At 38.4% G+C, this 20,594-nt stretch overlaps 4 protein-coding genes across 6 annotated transcripts; all 4 read left to right on the top strand.

Annotated features, from left to right (window-relative positions):
• The first annotated feature begins 2,768 nt into the window (after window positions 1-2,768).
• LOC122092615 ((R,S)-reticuline 7-O-methyltransferase-like) lies at window positions 2,769-4,871 on the top strand. The gene is made up of 2 exons (XM_042662836.1): window positions 2,769-3,686; window positions 4,288-4,871. Exons 1-2 carry the CDS (start codon window positions 2,889-2,891, stop codon window positions 4,582-4,584), a joined length of 1,095 nt encoding a protein of 364 aa, XP_042518770.1. The 5' UTR covers window positions 2,769-2,888; the 3' UTR covers window positions 4,585-4,871.
• Window positions 4,872-12,676: 7,805 nt separating this feature from the next.
• LOC122094422 (mitochondrial pyruvate carrier 1-like) lies at window positions 12,677-14,160 on the top strand. Of its 2 annotated transcripts, XM_042665223.1 has the most exons (4): window positions 12,691-13,208; window positions 13,379-13,433; window positions 13,534-13,669; window positions 13,881-14,160. In XM_042665223.1, the coding sequence occupies exons 1-4, from the start codon at window positions 13,116-13,118 to the stop codon at window positions 13,918-13,920; spliced, it is 324 nt and encodes a 107-aa protein (XP_042521157.1). In that variant the 5' UTR covers window positions 12,691-13,115; the 3' UTR covers window positions 13,921-14,160. The 2 variants fall into 2 exon arrangements, with proteins under 2 accessions (XP_042521158.1, XP_042521157.1); XM_042665224.1 differs by lacking the exon at window positions 13,881-14,160 and having other exon boundaries at window positions 12,677-13,208; window positions 13,534-13,673.
• A 2,110-nt stretch (window positions 14,161-16,270) lies between these two features.
• On the top strand, window positions 16,271-16,973 carry LOC122093214 (mitochondrial pyruvate carrier 1-like). Its single transcript, XM_042663497.1, has 4 exons — window positions 16,271-16,363; window positions 16,471-16,525; window positions 16,610-16,745; window positions 16,934-16,973. The coding sequence occupies exons 1-4, from the start codon at window positions 16,271-16,273 to the stop codon at window positions 16,971-16,973; spliced, it is 324 nt and encodes a 107-aa protein (XP_042519431.1).
• Window positions 16,974-18,757: 1,784 nt separating this feature from the next.
• LOC122094205 (mitochondrial pyruvate carrier 1-like) lies at window positions 18,758-20,594 on the top strand. 2 transcript variants are annotated; one of them, XM_042664933.1, is made up of 5 exons: window positions 18,761-19,237; window positions 19,423-19,540; window positions 19,721-19,775; window positions 19,868-20,003; window positions 20,197-20,594. In XM_042664933.1, exons 2-5 carry the CDS (start codon window positions 19,448-19,450, stop codon window positions 20,234-20,236), a joined length of 324 nt encoding a protein of 107 aa, XP_042520867.1. In that variant the 5' UTR covers window positions 18,761-19,237; window positions 19,423-19,447; the 3' UTR covers window positions 20,237-20,594. The 2 variants fall into 2 exon arrangements, with proteins under 2 accessions (XP_042520868.1, XP_042520867.1); XM_042664934.1 differs by lacking the exon at window positions 20,197-20,594 and having other exon boundaries at window positions 18,758-19,237; window positions 19,868-20,007.

Genomic DNA, 20,594 nt, shown 5'->3' with positions numbered 1-20,594 from the left:
CTTCACAAAAAGAGAAAAAGAAAATGCCACATAAATATAAAGATACATCAGTGTGAATCAAGGTTTTAAAACTCGGGATCTATCTCAACTGATATCAATACGAATTGGATTGGTAATGGTTGGGATTGAACCCAATCGGATGGATTTATCTCTTTAAAAAAAAAAAAAAATTTGTTTATCGCTGTTTTGGACTATTTTACCTTTATACCTAATTAGTGAATCGATACGAAATGGATTGGTTTTGACGATCGATCTTAACCAATTCAAATTCAATCTAGACCATAGTTCAAAAACTCAGTGAAATCTCATTGAAATCTCGGATATTTTGGTATATATTTTCTTACCTAAGAGAAATTGCATACGAAATATAGAAACACAAAATTTCGGTCATATTTCAATCATCTCTCAGAATTTTGGTCATTATGATTTAGAAAGAAAAAAAAAAATTTCATCGAAATTTTGATCATCTTGATCATTTCGTTTCACTAATTTTGATCATTAATTCCTTAAAATAATCAATCGAAAGATATCAAAAAAATAAATTATTTCAGAGAAATTTTGAAAACTTTAAAACTCCCAAACACTCATAAACAAAACGTGTTCTTAAACCTTGATCCAGACAATCCCAAACCAATTTTAAAACCCATGATGCCAATTGCCAAAGTTTGGTAGGTTGTTTGGGCTTTCCTTTCCGCAGTTTCGTCCTGGTTCTATATTTCTAACCTTCTTGAACTGATAAGTTTTTTATACTTTTTCCTTTCCGCAGTTTCGTCACGTGTCTATGTTTCTAACCTCTTAAAGGTGCAGCTATTTAAAAATTTCATCGATACAAACAATGCGTATCAAATCCAATCGACTTCAAAATCGATATTGGATCGATCTATTGGTGGATTGTGGATTGGTAAGGAAAACGGGTCAGGTTCACATATGAGAACATTTTTGTGCATTACATTCCTGATGTGTAGATATAGAATCTATTAAATGAAGAGAAAGAAAATAAATTTTAAATCCACGAACTAAGAACGTACAAATACATTCTCGTACGTGAACCTGATCCGCTCTCATTGGTAAGCAAGTTAAACAATTAAAAAAAGGATTTTGTTTTTTAAATGAAAGCCAAGGGAAATTCCATCCGATCTAGGCCATCGGATTCCTCATGATGTCCTAGGTAAGTTTGACAGTTTGTACCTTATATAATTTATTACAGTTTTATGTCACATTTTTTGTATGAATGCTAGACCCGAATCGTCTCCATGGGGACCAAGGGATCTGGGAGTTAAACCACGGTTGAGAAGATCAGGGCATGTTTCTCCATGTCACTTAGACATGGGATGACTCCTTGGTCCTTGGGCTTCATGGAGAAGATCATTTTCATGCTAATTGTTGGCGTGATTCATGGAGAAGGAGATCAAGCCGTTGCACCAAATCTTCCCAATATTGAAGGGAATTCTCTCAATATAGTAGGGAATCATGTTGGCATGATTCATGGAGAAAGAGATCAAGCCGATGCACCCAATCTTCCCAATATTGAAGGGAATTCCCCCAATATAGCAGGGAATCAGGTGCTTACTTGTGATAGCCGTATTTGGAGAGATATAAACTATACACATTGCTGTCCTCCCGAATTATCCTTATCTCAACCATTGTACAAAGCTCTATTTAAGGATAAAGAGTCCTCCTCAAACATGTAAGTTGAGTAGAGGAATTTCCCCATGGATTAGGCTTCCTTCTCTGGGAAGACCAAACCATGTATTTCTAAGTGTCTATGTGTGTGTGCTTGTGTCTACCTCTTGTGTGAGTGAATGTGAGATTGAACACTAATGATATTTATGGGGACTTGATTTCTCTCTAGCTGTTGGGATGCCTAGCGTAGCATCCAATGGTTGGGAGGATCTAGGCACCCAACACCCAACACATAACCTTTTGAAAAATAAAAAATAAAAAATTGTGGCATTGTACCAAAAAATATATATATATATATATATATATATGAAGTGGCTGCTTAGGTTTGAAGAGCCAACGCCCAGAGGAGGAGAGTGTGAAACCCCAAGGGGGTAGCCGAGTTGGCAAGGGACCTTCGCCTTAGGAAGCATGTGGTTCTGAGTTCGATTCCTCTTACCTCATTGGGGCCATTAACACAGAGGTGTTTAGTACTCTTCAATGTTTTCAGTGAAAGTTGAATGGTTCTCATTCAACCCCAGTATGATCGGTCCCTACTGTTGTCGGTTCAGTATGAGCCCACGAGACTAGTCAGGCTGAAGGCATGTGTACTCGTCATTAGCAAAAGAAGAAAAAAAAAAAAAAAAGGGAGGAGAGTGTGCGATCAACCCTGGTCGTATGCATGTGTGTGGATGAGTCACTATGAGAATATGTAGGAGTAGGTGGCAATTGGCCCTACTAGCGCTCTGTAGGCTAGCCATTAGCTAACGGGAGAAAGAATTAGTTGCTCGTATGATCACCTAATTGTTCGAATTAACATCCAATACCTGTCATTTTTTACTTCCATATATACCCTTTCTCACCCTTACAATGACTGAAATTATGATAAGTGTTAACTTTACAATTAGGTGATTGTACCAGCAGTAGTGGTTCCAATCTCGGCCTGCGGGGCTCAATGGGATAGTGTATTTAAAAAAAAATTGGAAAAACAACGTGCCTTCATGGACACCATGGGTAGTTGGAACTGGGTCAGGTTACAACTTCAATTTAAAAGTACTAATAGAGACAAATATATGCACTATATATTGCATGCATTCCCATTACTCTTTCATGAGCTTCTCTCTCTTCTCTGCTTTTCTTCTTTCAATTCTTGACTCCTCTTCTCCCCTCAAAGATCAATTTGTAGTCACTCAGAGTCAGGCAGTCTTAGGCAATCAAGAGAGGGAAAGATGCTGAAGCAAGAAGAGCAAGTGGTGGAGGAAGAAAGAACACTTCAAGGACAAGCAAACATTTGGAAGATAATGCTTAGCTTTGCAGAATCCATGGCCCTGAAATGTGCTGTTGAGCTACGCATAGCCGATATCATCAACTCCCACGGCCATCCCATTACCTTGTTGGAGATTGCCGCCAGCCTCGACTCTCCTTCTCCGGACGTCGACTACCTAGCACGAGTCATGAGGCTACTGGTGCACAAACGCATCTTCACCTCATCACAACCCATAGCCGACGACGGCTGCAGCAGCAAAGAAGCTGTCTATGGGCTTACCAACTCCTCCAAATGGCTCCTAAGGGACTCCTCCGAGTTAAGCCTAGCAGCATTGGTGCTAATGGAGAACCATCCATTGATAATGGCTCCTTGGCATTACCTTAATAAATGTGTCCAAGAAGGCGGCGTGGCTTTCCCCAAAGCTCACGGTTGCGACCTCTGGGACTTCGCTGCAGCCAACCCAGAGTTGAACAATCTCTTCAACGAGGGCTTGGCCTGCACTTCAAAGATTGTTCTCAAGGCTGTGTTGTCGGCATACGGAGAAGGGTTTGCAGGTATGGGATCAGGGTCGGTGGTGGTGGATGTGGGAGGAGGGATTGGGATGGCGGTGGCGGAGATCGTGAAGACTCATCCGCATATAAAGGGAATCAACTTTGACTTACCACATGTCATTGACACTGCACCCCAGTACCCAGGTGTCTCTCACGTCGCGGGGGATATGTTTGCCTCCATTCCTAAAGCTGATGCTCTCTTCCTCAAGGTAACTAACTACCTAACTCTCTATTCTCTTCTATCTTTAACATGAATCAGATGAATTTGAATCCGCTGCACGAACCTTCACCTAGATGTACATAAATTGTGAGGATTCAATAATTGTCCTTTATTTATTTATTTATTTTTTTGTATCTCTTATACACCCTTGTAATAATGGAAAATGGAATAAGTGTTGAATCCTCACATGTACATTAGAAGTGCAGTATGTGAATCGAAGCAGCTCGAATCAAATCCGTCATGTTCCCTTTTTGACAATGACAACACACAACATGTGTAGTTCCTCTTTTAGGTGATCTTAGGGTTTCTCTTTCTCAATTAGGGTTCTCGTACACCTTGACCTAGACACGTGGACTCCACTGAGCTTCTCTCTACGATGCAAAGGTCTATGGACTTAGTGGAGTTCATGTGTTCTGATCAAGGCGTACGAGAACCTGATCTCATTGAAGTATCTAATTCAAAAACTTAAGCAATTAAACGGATAAATCCAACTGGTATACAAAGTCATCCAAGATTCCAAAGGTAGAAAATATAAGATGATTCCTAACACTAATGCCATGTCTCTTATATTTCTTTGTTTACATGTATAGTGGGTACTGCATGATTGGAGTGACGAAAACTGCATCAATATTTTAAAGAATTGCCGGAACGCATTGCCAGAAAAAAGTGGAAAGATTATAATTCTTGAAGTGGTGTTGGAGCCAAAAGATGAAGGCTTATTTGCTGAAATTGGATTGGCGTTTGATTTGCTTATGATTTCTCACACTGGTGGTAAAGAAAGGACCAAGATAGAATGGATGAAGTTGTTGGAGGAAGCAGGATTTCCTCGCTATAAGATCATTCAGATTCCAGCTCTGCCATCAATTATTGAGGCCTACCTAGAGTGATTTAATTTCTTGATGCGCTTTGTCTTCGTACCCTTGGCAAGGATATATATCCAATGTGTACATTGGAATAATAAATCATGCATGTGATCTATGCTAGAATAGTCTCTATCATTAGATCTAAATTGTGTTAGTGAATAGGGTAAGTGTTTTCTGTCCAAGAGTTAGTGCCCTTGTGCCCGAACACAAGAATGCCCCCAAGAGGGGCATGGTGGTCATTGTGCCCTCTTATTTGTGGCACAGGGCAGCTGTCAAATAAAAAACTTTGTCCCTAGTGAATAATGCCAATCCCCAAAGGTCCATTGAATATGTTGTTTAATGATTATGGATTAATAAATGGAATCAATCAATAGTAGTTGGATATGCATATACATCTTGAAATTCATGACATTATACATGCATACATACATACATACATACATATATATATATATACACACACTAGTAAAAACACACGTGCATTTGCCCGTGTTACAAAACATTTCTTTTAGTGTGTGTTTGTTGTGACAAAAATTACACATTTATCGTTTTTTCACTTTTTTCATACATGTGTGGTCATATGTTAGGAGAGAGAGAGAGAGAGAGAGAGAGAGAGAGAGAGAGAGAACTAATGACCATTGAAAGTCTAATAAAATTTGTTAGAAGCAAGGGCAACTGATGACTATTTTAATCCGCTTCTTGCATTACATTCAATGCTACATTATCAAGGGTAGTTCCAAGTTAAACCTTCGTTAGAACCTGGACCAAATACTCTCCTGTCGTAGTTGTTTTTATGCAACATTCAAGTCAAAATTTTGAGATGGTTCGTACAGAAGTGCAGGAATGTAATAATGATATGAAAGGAGTTATTAGAAACTCCAGTGATCTGATTTGTTGCAGGAATTTGGGATTACAGAGCCTTCCAAAAAGTCAGAACACTATTCTTGAAGTGGATTGGTGTGCTCCCATGGTAGGCTGGTATAAACTAATGTTGATGGATGCTCTTTGGGAAATCCGGGCAGAGCTGGTGCTACTAGTGTTCATAGAGATCATAAAGGTGTAATTCTTGATTCTTTTACTGTTTTCTTAGGAACACAATCAAACTATATGGCTGAATTCAAAAGTCTTGTAGAAGGAATATGGAGGGAAAAAACCAGAATGATTGAGGCTCTATGGATAGAGATAGACTCAGAGGCAGTTGTGGCGGCAATGCAGGGAAAAAACATTCCTGGTTTGTTCTGCAAGAGTCGCCTAGTATTTCTCATTATCTTCAGGCTATTCCTTGGAAGCTAACTCACTGCTTTAGAGAGGCAAAGGTCATTGCTGATTATCTTGCTAAAGTAGCAGCCAAATCAGGTCCTTTTGAAACTTCTCCAAATCTTCCAACTCACATTAAGGAAGAGGTGGTGAAAGATGCTTTAGGTAGGCCTCGTTATCGTTTCTATAGTGGTTGTTGAGTGCCTCTGCTGATGGCAATGCCGAAGGGCGGGGAGGTTTAGCTCTACAATTCTTTTTTGTTGATTGTGGTCCTTGTGTTCTTCTTTTTTAATAAAATTTGGATTTTTTGCAAAAAAAAAGTGGGTTTGTTTTCCTTAGTTTTCTCCAAAACAAAGAATAGTCAACAATTCAAAGTTATTACATTCTTTATTTTTCCTCCTTAAGTATCAGTGAGTCCCTTACCCCATTCAGACATACAGAACTGAAAAAAGGTACAAAAGAAGAGAAAAAAAAAAAAAAGCAAAGACAAGGGAGAAGAAAAGAGAGGGATAGTGCTGAGATGTCTCTGAAGGAATATTATTATACAGGGGAGGCAGCATGAGTGGCAACATTGGAAGTATACAGTAGTCCCTTGCACATGCTATCAACTATTTATTTATAGAATGAGAGTAGGGACCAACCTTATAAAAAGGAATCAAAGCTCTTTTCTCATTAAAGGAATAAAATATTTAGGTCCACACATTACAATATTTTCGTACCATTAAAGTATATCAAGTAAAGTCCAATAAACTAATGCATGATCACTTTCCACTACTAGACTTTGCTGACCCACTCCATCAAACACTGCCAAATTAGTTTTAGGAAATCAAATATGGGATTATGCTAGTCCTCCTAAAATGGAAATCTAACATAGCCACCTTAAAATATTCTCGTAACTATCATTTATGGAAGCTACTTCTAGATTGTATCAAAATATGGGATAATGCATGGCTTCCATCTCTTAAAGGTTTCAAGCTACAACCTATCATACTCTCTCTAATGAAGCAGCTGAGATAGAGAGTTCTCATCCATCTTCCTCCCACCAGAAGGATTGGAACTCAATCCCTTCTTATGGAAGGCATGTGCTCAAGGCCTCGCAATAGGTGAAGGATTTCAAATCCGGCAACTCCCCTTTGACCTTTTCTGTTTTTGTCGGGCTGTCCCTTCTCTAGAGCGGTGTGGTTTGCATGTTTACTCAATTTGATGATGCATGAGTATGATAACCCATCTATTCTTCCATGGATTCAGAGTTGGGGTTCTTTATTTGAAATGGGAAAGGCTACTGCTAACAGTATAATAATCCATGCATATACCTTTGGAAGGCGAGGAACGACTTGATTTTCAATCACAAGAATTGGAGTCCAGCAGAGGTTATCAACCAAGCAGCCATTGTACATAATGAATTCTATCATGTTCATGGAAACCAGAATCATTCACAAACAATTGGGTACCTCAACACTTTCTCCCCATCCAAAAAAAAAAGGGGGGGGGGGGGGGAGAAGAAGAAGAAGAAAAAGGAAGCTACTACTTTCCCAAAGTAGATCTATTTTGTTAATTCCTTATTTTATCTTTTCTATTTTTCCAATCTTATTCTAACAATACTAGGTTTGTTGGTTGTCTGACAATCTTAAAAGTTTACCTAGACAAAAAAAGAAATTCTTGGTATTTTAAAGAAATACATCAATCACATGATACTATAGACATCGTCAATCACCAATGCACCCTCCACTTCATCAACCATATTATAATTGTCTGTGTAATACAATCTTCTATTTCTCTTTTTTTATTTATTGTTAAGTTTGTCTCGAATTCTTGACCCGTTTTGAAGATTGACCCGATCCGACATATTTTGGTGGCGACCCGAATGGGAATTTTTCTGAGATCTGTGATGGAAGCAGAGGGCTTGGGCCGTATGGGGGTGCGGGGGGTATGGTTCGACCGGATCGACCGCGACCCGATGGGTCGAACCGCTATTTGGCGTATATATATAATGTACTGTTGCTTGTTGAGAGTCATTGTATTCTAGGGTTTTCACGAAAAGCTAGGGTTTCAGGGCGAGTTCTTCCTCGCCGCTATTAGGGTGTAATCCTTCTTCTGCATAGTGAATCATCTTCTTCTTCGCCCGAGGACGTAGCACACCACCCTGGTGTGTGAACCTCGTTAAATCTCTGTGTCGTACGGATCTATTGTCTCTCTTTATTCGTGTTTCTTAGTGTTTGATCTAACAAACTGGTATCAGAGCTCTTGGTTACTTCGATCCATGGCTTCAACGAAATACGATATTGATAGGTTTGACGGCAACATCAGTTTTAGTTTATGGCAGGTTCGAATGATGGTTGTTCTCACGCAGCAGGGTTTGAAGAAAACCCTATTTGGGAAGGCGAAGAAACCTGCAACTATGTCCGATGATGATTGGAGCGATTTGGATGATAAAGCCCTTTCAGCTATTCAGTTGTGTCTTTCGAATGATGTTCTACAGGAAGTTCTCTCAGAGAAAACGGCTGCAGAGTTATGGGTGAAGTTAGAGAACCTCTACCTCACCAAATCCCTCATCAATAGGTTGAGATTGAAGCAACAACTGTATACCCTTCATATGGGCGAAGGTACTTCTATTAAATCCCATATATCTGAGTTCAATTCTATTGTTACTGATTTGAAAAGGATAGATGTTAAAATAGACGATGAAGATTTGGCCCTATTATTGTTATGTTCCCTGCCTCCATCTTATAAGCACTTTAGGGATACCATGATTTATGGTAGAGAGACAATCTCTATTGAGGATGTCAAAACGAATCTGCAAAGCAAGCAGAAGATTGATGATGAGTTGACAACTACCAATAAATCTGATGGTGTTGGTTTGGTAGCTAGAGGGAGAACGAATGAAAGGGGTTCATATGGTGACAAAAAGAAGGCTAGATCAAAATCTAAGCACAAGAATTTAACCTGCAATTACTGTAAGAAAAAGGGGCATATTAAATCTGAATGCTATAAGCTTTTAAATAAGCAGAAGGCAGGTGGTGGTGCTCAAAATCAACAGAAAATAGATGATTCTGCAGAAGCCAATATTGCTGAAGATGAGAGTGAGTCTGATATGCTTTTGGTGACTGATGATAAAGTTAGATCACAGGATGAATGGATTCTTGACTCTGGTTGTTCCTACCATATGTGTCCCAATAGTGAATGGTTCTCCACATACGAATCAGTTCGAGGTGGAGTTGTGTTGATGGGAAATAATGCTTCTTGTAAGACTATTGGAATGGGAACGATCAATATCAAGATGTATGATGGCATTGTCAGAACCTTGTCCAATATCAGGCATGTCCCTGATTTGAAGAAGAATCTCATCAGTTTAGGCACTCTTGATTCAAATGGGTGCAAGTATACAGCTGAAGGTGGAGTCATGAAGGTCAGCAAGGGAGTTCTCTTATTGATGAAAGGAATCAAGGTTGGTAGTTTGTATGTGTTGCAGGGTACTACAGTCACTGGGTCTGTTGCAATAGCTTCATCATCTATGTCTGAATCAGATGTCACAAATTTATGGCACATGAGGTTAGGCCATATGAGTGAAAGAGCGATGACATCATTAAGTAAAAGGGGCTTGTTGTGTGGTCAGAGTACAGGAGCAATGGAGTTCTGTGAGCATTGTGTGTTTGGGAAGCAGAAAAGAGTTAGTTTCAGTACTGCTATTCACAGGACCAAGGGAACTTTGGACTACATTCATTCAGACCTATGGGGGCCCTCTAGGGTTGCTTCAAAGGGGGCTGGTGCAAGATACTTGCTTACTTTCATTGACGATTTCTCTAGAAAGGTTTGGGTCTATTTCTTGAAGCACAAAAATGAAGTATTTGTCACTTTCAAACAGTGGAAGAATTTGCTTGAGAAGCAGATCGGGAAACAAATTAAAAGGTTGAGAACCGATAATGGCCTAGAGTTTTGTGAAGGTGACTTTAATGAGTTCTGCAAAAATGAAGGTATTGCAAGACACCATACAGTTGTTAAAACACCCCAGCAGAATGGAGTGGCAGAGCGTATGAATAGAACCTTGTTAGAAAAGGCAAGGTGTATGTTATCAAATGCAGGATTGGGCAAGGAGTTCTGGGCAGAAGCAGTTAACACAGCAACCTTGTTGGTGAATCGATCTCCTTGCACAGCTATTGAGTGCAAGACTCCAGAAGAAGTTTGGTCAGGTAAACCTGCAGACTACTCAAATTTAAAAGTATTTGGATGTCCTGCTTATGCACATGTAAATGAAGGGAAGTTGGAACCTAGGGCTAAGAAATGCATTTTTCTTGGGTATGGATCTGGAGTGAAAGGATACAGGTTGTGGTGTTCTGATCCAAAGTCTCCAAAATTTCTTATTAGCAGAAATGTTACTTTTGATGAATCTGCTATGTTGCATCCTAGGAAAGAAGTCCCTATTCATTGTGATGAAGGTCAAGAAAAATCTAGAGAGAAGGTGGAGTTTGAAATTGGTGGTTCATCTTCAAACAAAGCACAATCTACTTTAGTCCAGTTGCCTACTTTTACTGAAGGAGATGATGCTCAAGAGAATCAAGAAGAAGAGCGGTACAGCATTGCCAAGGATAGACCAAGGAGGAATATTAGACAATCACAAAAGTATGGGCATGCTGAATTTGTTGCTTATGCATTGTCTGTTGCAGATACAATTGAAAATAGTGAGCCTGCAACATATTCTGAAGCCGTTGCTTCAATTGATTCTACAAAATGGTTGATTGCCATGAATGAGGAGATCGAATCTCTTCATAAAAATCAGACTTGGGAGCTTGTGAAGCCGAGAACAGGGAAGAAAATTGTTGGTTGCAAATGGGTCTTCAAGAAGAAGGAATCTGCCTCAGGTGTTGAAGATGCTAGGTACAAGGCACGTTTGGTTGCAAAGGGCTACAGTCAGGTACAAGGAATTGATTTTAATGATGTTTTCTCACCTGTTGTTAAGCATAGTTCTATTCGTGTCCTACTTGCTTTAGTTGCTATGCATGATTTGGAATTGGAGCAACTTGATGTGAAAACAGCATTCTTGCATGGTGAACTAGAAGAACAGATTTATATGCATCAACCTGAAGGGTTTGTTATTGAAGGTAAGGAGGACCATGTATGCTTGTTGAAGAAGTCCCTATATGGTTTGAAACAGTCTCCTAGACAGTGGTATAAAAGGTTTGATTCAGTTATGGCTAGTTTTGGATACTCCAGGTGTCAATATGACTGTTGTGTTTATTTCAGAAAGCTCTCTGATGGGTCATTCATATACTTGTTGCTTTATGTTGATGATATGTTGATTGCAGCAAAAGATAGAAATGAGGTCAATAGGTTGAAGGAACAATTAAGTTCTGAATTTGAGATGAAAGATTTGGGGGCAGCAAGGAAGATCCTTGGTATGGAGATCAAGAGGGATAGAAAAGTAGGGAAGCTGTGGCTATCTCAACAAAAGTACACTGAGAAGGTATTGAATCGTTTTGGCATGAAAGATGCCAAACCTGTAACTACTCCTCTTGCATCTCATTTTAGACTTTCAACTGCTCTATCACCTAAGACAGATGAAGAGGTGGAGTACATGTCACGTGTTCCATACTCTAGTACAGTTGGCTCCGTTATGTATGCTATGGTTTGCACTCGTCCTGACATTTCACAAGCTATCAGTGTGGTGAGCAGATATTTGTCATGTCCAGGTAAAGCTCATTGGGAAGCAGTGAAGTGGATACTTAGGTACTTGAAAGGGACCTCTGGTGTTTGTTTGGAGTTTGGGAGAAATGGTGATAGTTTATCTGGTTATGTTGATTCAGATTATGCAGGTGATCTTGACAAGAGAAGGTCACTCACAGGCTATGTATTTACTCTTGGAGGAAGTACGGTTAGTTGGAAAGCTACTTTACAAGCTACAGTCGCATTATCTACCACTGAAGAAGAATATATGGCAGTGACTGAGGCAATTAAAGAAGCTATTTGGCTTAGAGGTTTGTTGGGAGAACTCAGCATGGATCATGGGGTGACTGTTGTCCATTGTGATAGCCAGAGTGCTATTCACTTGACTAAAGATCCAATGTATCATGAGAGGACAAAGCACATTGATGTTCGGTATCATTTCATAAAAGAGATAATTTCTCAAGGTAATATTCAAGTGTTGAAGATTGGTACTGAAGACAATCCAGCTGATATGTTGACTAAGCCTTTATGTGTTGGTAAGTTCGAGCATTGCTTGAACTTACTTGGAGTTTGTCATGTTTGAGTTCAGCCCTTTGGAGGGCTATTGGAGAAGATGAAGATATTGGCTATTTGTTTATCTGTTGGAGGAGAATTCAACCCAAGGTGGAGATTTGTTAAGTTTGTCTCGAATTCTTGACCCGTTTTGAAGATTGACCCGATCCGACATATTTTGGTGGCGACCCGAATGGGAAATTTTTTGAGATCTGTGATGGAAGCAGAGGGCTTGCTACGCCCCCGCGGTATGGTTCGACCGGATCGACCGCGACCCGGTGGGTCGAACCGCTATTTGGAGTATATATATATAATGTACTGTTGCTTGTTGAGAGTCATTGTATTCTAGGGTTTTCACGAAGCTAGGGTTTCAGGGCGAGTTCTTCCTCGCCGCTGCTAGGGTGTAATCCTTCTTTTGCATAGTGAATCATCTTCTTCTTCGCCCGAGGACGTAGCACACCACCCTGGTGTGTGAACCTCGTTAAATCTCTGTGTCGTACGGATCTATTGTCTCTCTTTATTCGTGTTTCTTGGTGTTTGATCTAACAGGGTCTTCAATCAAGGAGATTAGTTTTCAGTGGGAGTATCTATTGCTGCTATTTCTAATGCTTACTGATTGGGCTGCTTATATTTCTAATTGACGTGTTGAATTTCCGAATCATTCATCATTCTGTCAGTGAATATTTCTTTCAAGTTCTCAGAAAAATTCATCTATTTGTACAATATGCTTCAATTGCTCTAATTGTGTGACCATTTTCCTGTTTCTTATTGAGCTGAGTTCTGAGTCTCCCTACTGTTTATAATTTCTTGTTAGGTTCTTTAATCCAATTGCCTTCAGCAGCTAGAACTAATGTACTCTTGATCAGATTCTTGATAATGGTCATAAGTATTTCCACTGCAGCCTCTTATTAATGATAGATTAAGAAACACTTATAGGGGCAAAGGATCAGTTTTGTTAATATAATAAGAAAACTTTAGCTGAATAACATTTCTCTGCTTTCATTTCAATCGTGCTCAAGCTATTCCATTTTGTGGAATCATTTATAATCTGGCTTGTGTACAGGTTCTTAAGAAACAATCAGTCGAAAATGGCAGCCTTTCGAGCTTTCTGGAGCAGCCCAGTAGGTCCAAAAACAACTCACTTTTGGGGACCTATTGCTAATTGGGGATTTGTTGCTGCTGTATGCCTCCTACTTTTTCCTGATTGTTAAAGTATTACATTTTATGTTTATCAATTGTTGCTTTTGTATGCAGTAGTTTTCCATCAATACATAATTCTCGAGTAGATATAAGTGTTGCTGCATAACTACTTTTGCTTTAGTCATAAAATTGTGACTGGTTGCTTCTACAGGGATTGGCAGATACACAGAAACCCCCGGAGATGATATCTGGCAACATGACTGGAGGTATTAAAAAAAAAAAGGTTCAAATGTTGAAGTTCTTCATGTGCCACTGATGATATATATTAGACTGTTTCCTAATTTTGTCCGTAAATTGTTGTCACAGTAATGTGTATATATTCAGCATTGTTCATGAGGTTCGCCTGGATGGTGCAGCCCCGCAATTATCTGCTTCTAGTATGCCATGCCTCCAATGAGACAGTGCAGCTCTATCAGCTTTCTCGTTTTGTGAAGGCCCAGGGGTAAGGAACTGGCACATCCTTCAGAATAAAATATTCATGTCCATATAACAGTGCAAAACCGAGAAAGATGGTTTCCTATTCATTTCTGCCCCAAAACTGCTTCATCTGTTCATCCATTAGTATTCTGATTGTGATCCTAGTTGTCCTTTCAATAATGTGGAAACAATTTGGAATAATAGAGTTAAATTGCTAATGCTTCTCTTTATGGCAGGTACTTGGACCAAAAGAAAGAGGAAGCTAAAGAACAGTAGCATGTGGATCATGTTTTCTTCTACCCCTTTAGTTAGGGGTTCTTGCTTGATCTCATGCAGACACTATTATTATTTTCTGTATATTATTTTTTTCAAAGGGCAGACACATTTTGGAGAAATTGAGTTATTCATCGTTGGCCCATTTCATTAAATATATATTTGTTGGAGTTTTAAGTTTCAAAACAACTCTTTTCTTTTGTTTAAGTTCTTTGTTACAAGCGAAGCATGTGAGCTAAAGTCTAGTCCCACTTGAAAAATTGTAAAAATTTCTTTCGGTATATATATATATATATACATATATATGGTTCCTTAGAGAGAAGCCTCTCCACTCTCTCATGCGTGGGGGTTGTCAGGGTGGTTTTTCAATCACGCGCGAGTTGGACCGGTTCGTGGCCAGGGTTGGGTATGGGTGTATGCGTGGGCCCTCATTTCCCTTAATTTGTAGTCAAATGTTTTTGGCTCTGAGACATACACTATACATATACTTACCTATCAATACATCATATGTATGAAAAGACACATATCGCTATATACAAGTACCTATAGACGAACTTGGCTCCTCTATGGTGCAATACAGTGTCCAGTATACATCCAACGCCTAGAAACCTTGGGCTCCGTGCCAAGATGTTTATGGCTATTGGATATGCGCCGGATACTATGTTGCACCACAGAGGAACTCAATCCCCTATAGACATACAGGCAAGAAAATTACAACAAATCCAGAGAGTAGTTTCTGTGCTGTCTTCCCGGTCCAAGGTTTTCTAGAAGTTTGTGGGGATCTAAACATTTTTCAGGGTTGAAATCTGTCGGATATGAAGGAGCCTGACTGTAGAACTGGATTCAAATTTCAACAGCTCCGTTTGTCTCCTTGGAAAAAAAGTGGAAAAGGAAAAAAATGAGAAAAAGAAAAGATCATTTACCCTGTCCAAGTAAAGGAGAAATGATCAGCTATTTGCACAATCACTTGATCCTATGAGACAGGAATTGGATGCTAATTTAGAAGAGTCTTCGGCTTTGTAGGACCTTAGGACGCCAAAACTGTCTAAATCAAAAGTAACAGAAAAATAGGGGCTGGGGAAGGAGGATTGGTTATTTGGGTTGACGTGAAGTTGATTTTCCCGGCACTTCCTGAGTCTTTCCTCTCTCTCTCTCTCTCTCTCTCGCTCTCTTTTGAAATCCAATTCAGCGACCCTCCTTGTCAGTCTTTGATTCTCTCTTTCAAAGCGTCCAAGGTGAGAATCTCCATTCTCGGTGGTGTCTTTCTTCTTTTTTTCTTTTTTTCTTCTTTTGTCTTGGATTTTCCTTCAATTCCTCTTTACGATTTGGTAAGGAGAAAGGAAAAAACATTTGCTTGGATCGATTTCGGCTATGTTTTGTATGCATTACCATTCAGAATGCATTCTTAAATGAGAATGCATTCTTTATTTCAGAATGCTAGAATGCTCAAGTATTTCATCGAACACCTCACCTCATGGTTAATTACCAAAAATATGCCATTTCAAGAAAATTGCCTACATTTCAATTATACCAATATTGTATCAATTCAATACAATTTTTATTTAGTATAATTTTGATACAATATTTTTACCATTGTTTTTTTGCCTTTTATGTATATATATATATTATAGGGAAAAAAAATATCATTTTGTCATATCAATATCGTATCAAATATTCGAATCTCTTTCGATACCTTTGCCAAAAAAAAAAAAATCTCTTTCCATACAATTTTGATATCAATATAAATGATATACATTGTCATTACCGAATTGACACCCTTAATCTTCTAGTGTGTAGACATAACTGCCATAATTGAAGAAGAAAAAAAAGTCAGGATAACTTTCCATAAATCTTAGAGCCACCTTTGTCAATGGCTTCACCATTATGTAGCCAATACAGCTTTAATGTCACCTTAAGAACATAAAGATCATCCTGTGAAGAATCAGTGGATGCCAAATCTGGGTAGTCAATCCCTTTCCAGCTCAACCATGAACAAGAAGTCATTCTCTGCTTAGCTAAGAGCATGTTTTGGTGTAAGCTGAAGAGAAAGAAGAAAGAAAATGTCCCCTAGATCACTAAAAGAAAACAGCTCAACTCAAGAATTACTCAATACATGGAAAAAGGAGAATTTAAAGAAACAGTTATACACTGTGAGATGAGATGTGTTGGATTGCTATTTTGGTTTACATTTATCATGCATTGCTCAATTGTTCCAGTTTTCTTACCATGATAAGAAAATTTAACTGATTTACATTTCTATGTTTTCATTTCAATCCTCCTTAAGCTTTTCCAGTTTTTTAAATCACTTATAATTTGGCTTGTGTACAGGTTCCTAAGAAACAATCAGTGAAAAATGTCACCCTCTCGAGCTTTCTGGAACAACCCATTGGGTCCCAAAACAACTCACTTTTGGGGGCCTATTGCTAATTTTGCAGTTGTTGGTGCTGTATGTCTCCTACTACTTTTCCTGATTGTAAACTTATTACATATTCATGTTCATCAGTTATTGCTTTTGGATGCAGTAGTTATCCTTCTAACTGGTTGCTTGCACAGGCATTGATAGACACACAGAACCCTCCAGAGATGATATCTGGCAACATGACTACAGGTTAAAAATGTTCAAATCATGTACCACTGGTGATTGTTATATTTGACTTGTCTCCTAATTTTGTCCTTTAACTTGTTGTCACAGTAATGTGTGTATATTCAGCATTGTTCATGAGGTTCGCCTGGGTGGTGCGGCCCCGCAATTATCTGCTTCTACTATGTCATGCCTCCAATGAGACAGTGCAGCTCTATCAGCTTTCTCGTTTTGTGAAGGCCCAGGGGTAATATTCATGTCCATGTAACTCTGCAAAGCCAAGAAAGATGGTTTCCTATTCATTTCTGCCCAAAAACTGCTTCATCTGTTCATCCATTAGTATTCTGGTTGTGATCCTAACTGTCCTTTCAATAATGTGAAAATTAACAATTTGGAATAACAGAGTCAAATTGCTAATGCTTCTCTTTATGGAAGGTACTTGGACCAAAAGAAAGAGGAAGCTAAAGAACAGTAGCCAGTGGATCATGCTTTCTTCTACCCCTTTAGTTAGAGGCTCTTGCTTGATCTCCTGTAGACACTATTATAAGTTTCTGTATATATATTTTTTTAAAGGGTAGACACATTTTAGCGGAATTGAGTCATTCGTCGTTGGCACATTTTTTTCATTATATATTGTGCTTGTAAAACATTCACATTTTGTTTGGAATGAATTGTGAATTATAACCAAAGAAACCATCATAGAAGAAGAATTAAGATAACTCACTCTATAGCCTCAGTGGCCTCTTCTGGTAATGGATTAACCTTTAGGCCAAACTTTGTGCCTTTATTGAGCCTTTTTAAGGTTTATTAGGAGGAGATGAGGAATCTAATCATTTGTGTGTGCTTTCCTTCCTTGATTTAACCAAGTCCAATTAAGGAAGTTAGTGAGGGATCTAATCTTTTGAAGGTGCCATATCATAGAACTGGATTCGAATTTCAACAGCTCCGTTTGTTTCCTTGTAAAAGGTGGTAAAGGAAAATAATCCGCTGTTTGTTTTCTCGTAAAATACAACAAAGTAACATTGAAAAATAAGAAATATTTTACAATTTTCAAGTAAATATCATTCGTAGGAAATTTTTTTAAAACGAAACATATTTAAGAATAAATTTCCTCTCCCCCTCAAAGTCAAGGTAATGAAAATCATTCTGTCCAAGTGAAGTAGAGCCAAAAGGACTGGTGTTGGATTCACACAATCAGGTGATCGTGATCGTATAAGCAACGGATCAAACTTCGAATAAGAGGCATCATGGCTTGGCTCTTTTCTCTACCCAAATGTCTGAAACAGAAGTCTCCCATGTCCCCATCTTATGCCGGTCGAAGCAGCCAAAGAAATAGAATCTTAAAGGGTAGGTTTGAAAATACAAAAGGGGAATTTACTATCACTCCCTTACATAGTTACACTTGACCTATATTTACTAAAACTCCCTTACCTCTAACTTTTTTTTTTAATATTCTCCTACTCTTTTTAAATATCCAGATTACCCTTCCTTTTCACTTGTAACCTGTAACACTTTTTTGTAAATCGATTAGTTCAAAACATGGTTTGAACCAAACCTTTAATAAGTTTTGTCTCATTCAATCATCAAGGATATTGCAAATTCAAAAAAGAGTAATTTTGTATCCAATCTATATCTATATCGGTATCATATATATATATATATATATATCTATATCCATATCTATATCCAATTAGGTATTTGCATTGTTGATCCAATATTTTTATCAATTCGATATCATATGTTCCAATCAGGTACCACACGTTTTTTAATCCTTAAAACCATGTGCCGCAACCCTAATAGGGAATGTAACACTGAGATTACTTATCTGAATTAGTATCGGCTAAGATCGATACCAATCTAATACCAAGAAAAAAATAAATTGTTAAATTTGTGATGATAGATGAGAAAAAAATAATAATAATAGTAAACAAACAACATCATTGATGATTGAATGAGATGAAATAAAAAAAAAAATATTATCTTTATGGACACATTAGTTATGTCAATATCCTTGATGATTGGATAAGACAAAACTTGTAAATGGTCTGGTTCAAACCATATTTTAAACTAGTCAATTTATATATATATATATATATAGACAGATAGGTGAAAAATTAGAAAAATTAAAAAAAATAAAAAAATATAAAAAATAAGGGAATTGCAGTAAATAAAGACCAAATATGGGCCCAAGTGTTGGGAAATGGAAGTAATTTCCCAATACAAAAACTGTGAGGATATTTGTGAATTCAAATTGGAAGTGAATTTTTTTGTGAATTGACCCGTGTTTGCGAGCAGCGGAGGGGCTCCCAGTGGGAATGGCCTTCATTATTGCTTTGGATAAGCAGAAGCTCACCCTGCCTGCCAAACCTTTCTCTGAACACAAATTAAAAGGTAATCGAGGGAACAACGAGGTTTGTGGGAGGAAGAGTGGTCTAGGAAGAAAGGAAGTGGGATGTGAGATAAAAGTCTTATGATCCAGCTATTTGGGGTACTCCAAAGATCTTTGGTGCAGAGGAGTCTTCGGCTTTGTCTTTGTAGGACCTTAGGACGTCAAAACTATCTTAAATTAAAAGAAACAGAAAAATAAGGGCAGGGGAAGGAGGATAGGATTTGGGTTGAGGTGGAGTTGACCCCTTTCTCTCTGGATCGAGATTCTCTCTCTCTCTCTCTCTCTTTGTTGAAATTCAATTCAGCTACCCTCCTCGTCAGTATTTGATTCTCTCTTTCAAAGCGTTCAAGGTGAATCTCCCTTCTCGGTTTCTTCTTTTTTGTCTTGTTTATCCCTTCCTCTTCACCATTTGGAAAGGAAAAAGGAAGAAAAACATTTGCTTGGATTGATTTCGCCGACATAACTGCAAGAATTCAAGGATTTTCCTTAAAGCTTTTCCATTTTTTAAATCATCTATAATTTGGCTTGTATACAGGTTCCTTAGAAACAATCAGTGAAAAATGTCAAACTTCAGAGCTTTCTGGAACAGCCCAATGGGTCCCAAAACAACTCAATTTTGGGGGCCTATTGCTAATTTTGGATTTGTTGCTGCTGTATGCCTCCTACTACTTTTCCTGATTTTTAAACTTATTACATTTCATGTTCAGCAGTTGTTGCTTTTGCCTGCAGTAGTTTTCCATCTATACATAATTCTTGAGTAGATATTATGTTACTGAATACTGCATAACTACCTTTTGTTTAGTCAAAAAAATTGTAACTGGTTGCTTGTACAGGGATTGATAGACACACAGAAACCCCCGGCGATGGTATCCGGCAACATGACTGCAGGTTAAAAATGTTCAAATCTTGAAGTTCATGTACCACTAGTGATTGTTATATAAGGCTGTCTCCTAATTTTGTCCTTAAAAATGTTGTCACAGCAATGTGTGTATATGCAGCTCTGTTCATGAGGTTCTCCTGGATGGTGCGACCTCGCAATTATATGATTCTGGCAGGTCATGTCTGCAATGAGACAGTGCAGCTCTATCAGCTTTCTCGTGTTGTGAAGGCTCACGGGTAAGGAACTGGCACATCCTTCAGGGATAATATTCATGTTCATGTAACAGCGCCAAGCCAAGAAATATCTGCCCAGAAACTGCTTCATCTCTTCATCCAGTAGAAATCTGATTGTGATCCAAATTGTCCTTTCAATGATTTGGAAACATTTTGGAATAACAGAGTCAAATTGCTAATGCTTCTCTTTATGCAGGTACTTGGGCCAAAAGAAAGAGGAAGCTAAACAGCAGTAGCTTGTATATCATGCTTTCTTTTTCCCCTTTAGTCAGGAGCTCTTGCTTGATTTTCTGCAGACACTATATATATATATATATATATATTATATTCTGCATTGTCCTGGCACATTTGACTCTTTATTATACAAAAACTGGGGGCCTTCACAATTTAGAAAAATTGAGTAATTCGTCGTTGGCTGATTTCATTATATAAATTGTGCTTGTAAAACATTATATGATAACTGGATTCTATAGCCTCAGTGGCCTCTTTTGGTAATGGACTAACCTTGAGGCCAAAGTTTTGGAGGCTTGGTAGAGATTGAAGGGTAAGGTTGAACAATTGTAGAATACTTTATATTTTGTTAAGTGTTAAAAA

Source organism: Macadamia integrifolia, chromosome 11 (genome assembly GCF_013358625.1).
Source record: "Macadamia integrifolia cultivar HAES 741 chromosome 11, SCU_Mint_v3, whole genome shotgun sequence".
In the NCBI taxonomy this organism is placed as follows: domain Eukaryota; kingdom Viridiplantae; phylum Streptophyta; class Magnoliopsida; order Proteales; family Proteaceae; genus Macadamia; species Macadamia integrifolia.
The sequence above is the reverse complement of the archived record's forward strand: the minus strand, read 5'-3'. Positions and strand labels throughout refer to the sequence as shown.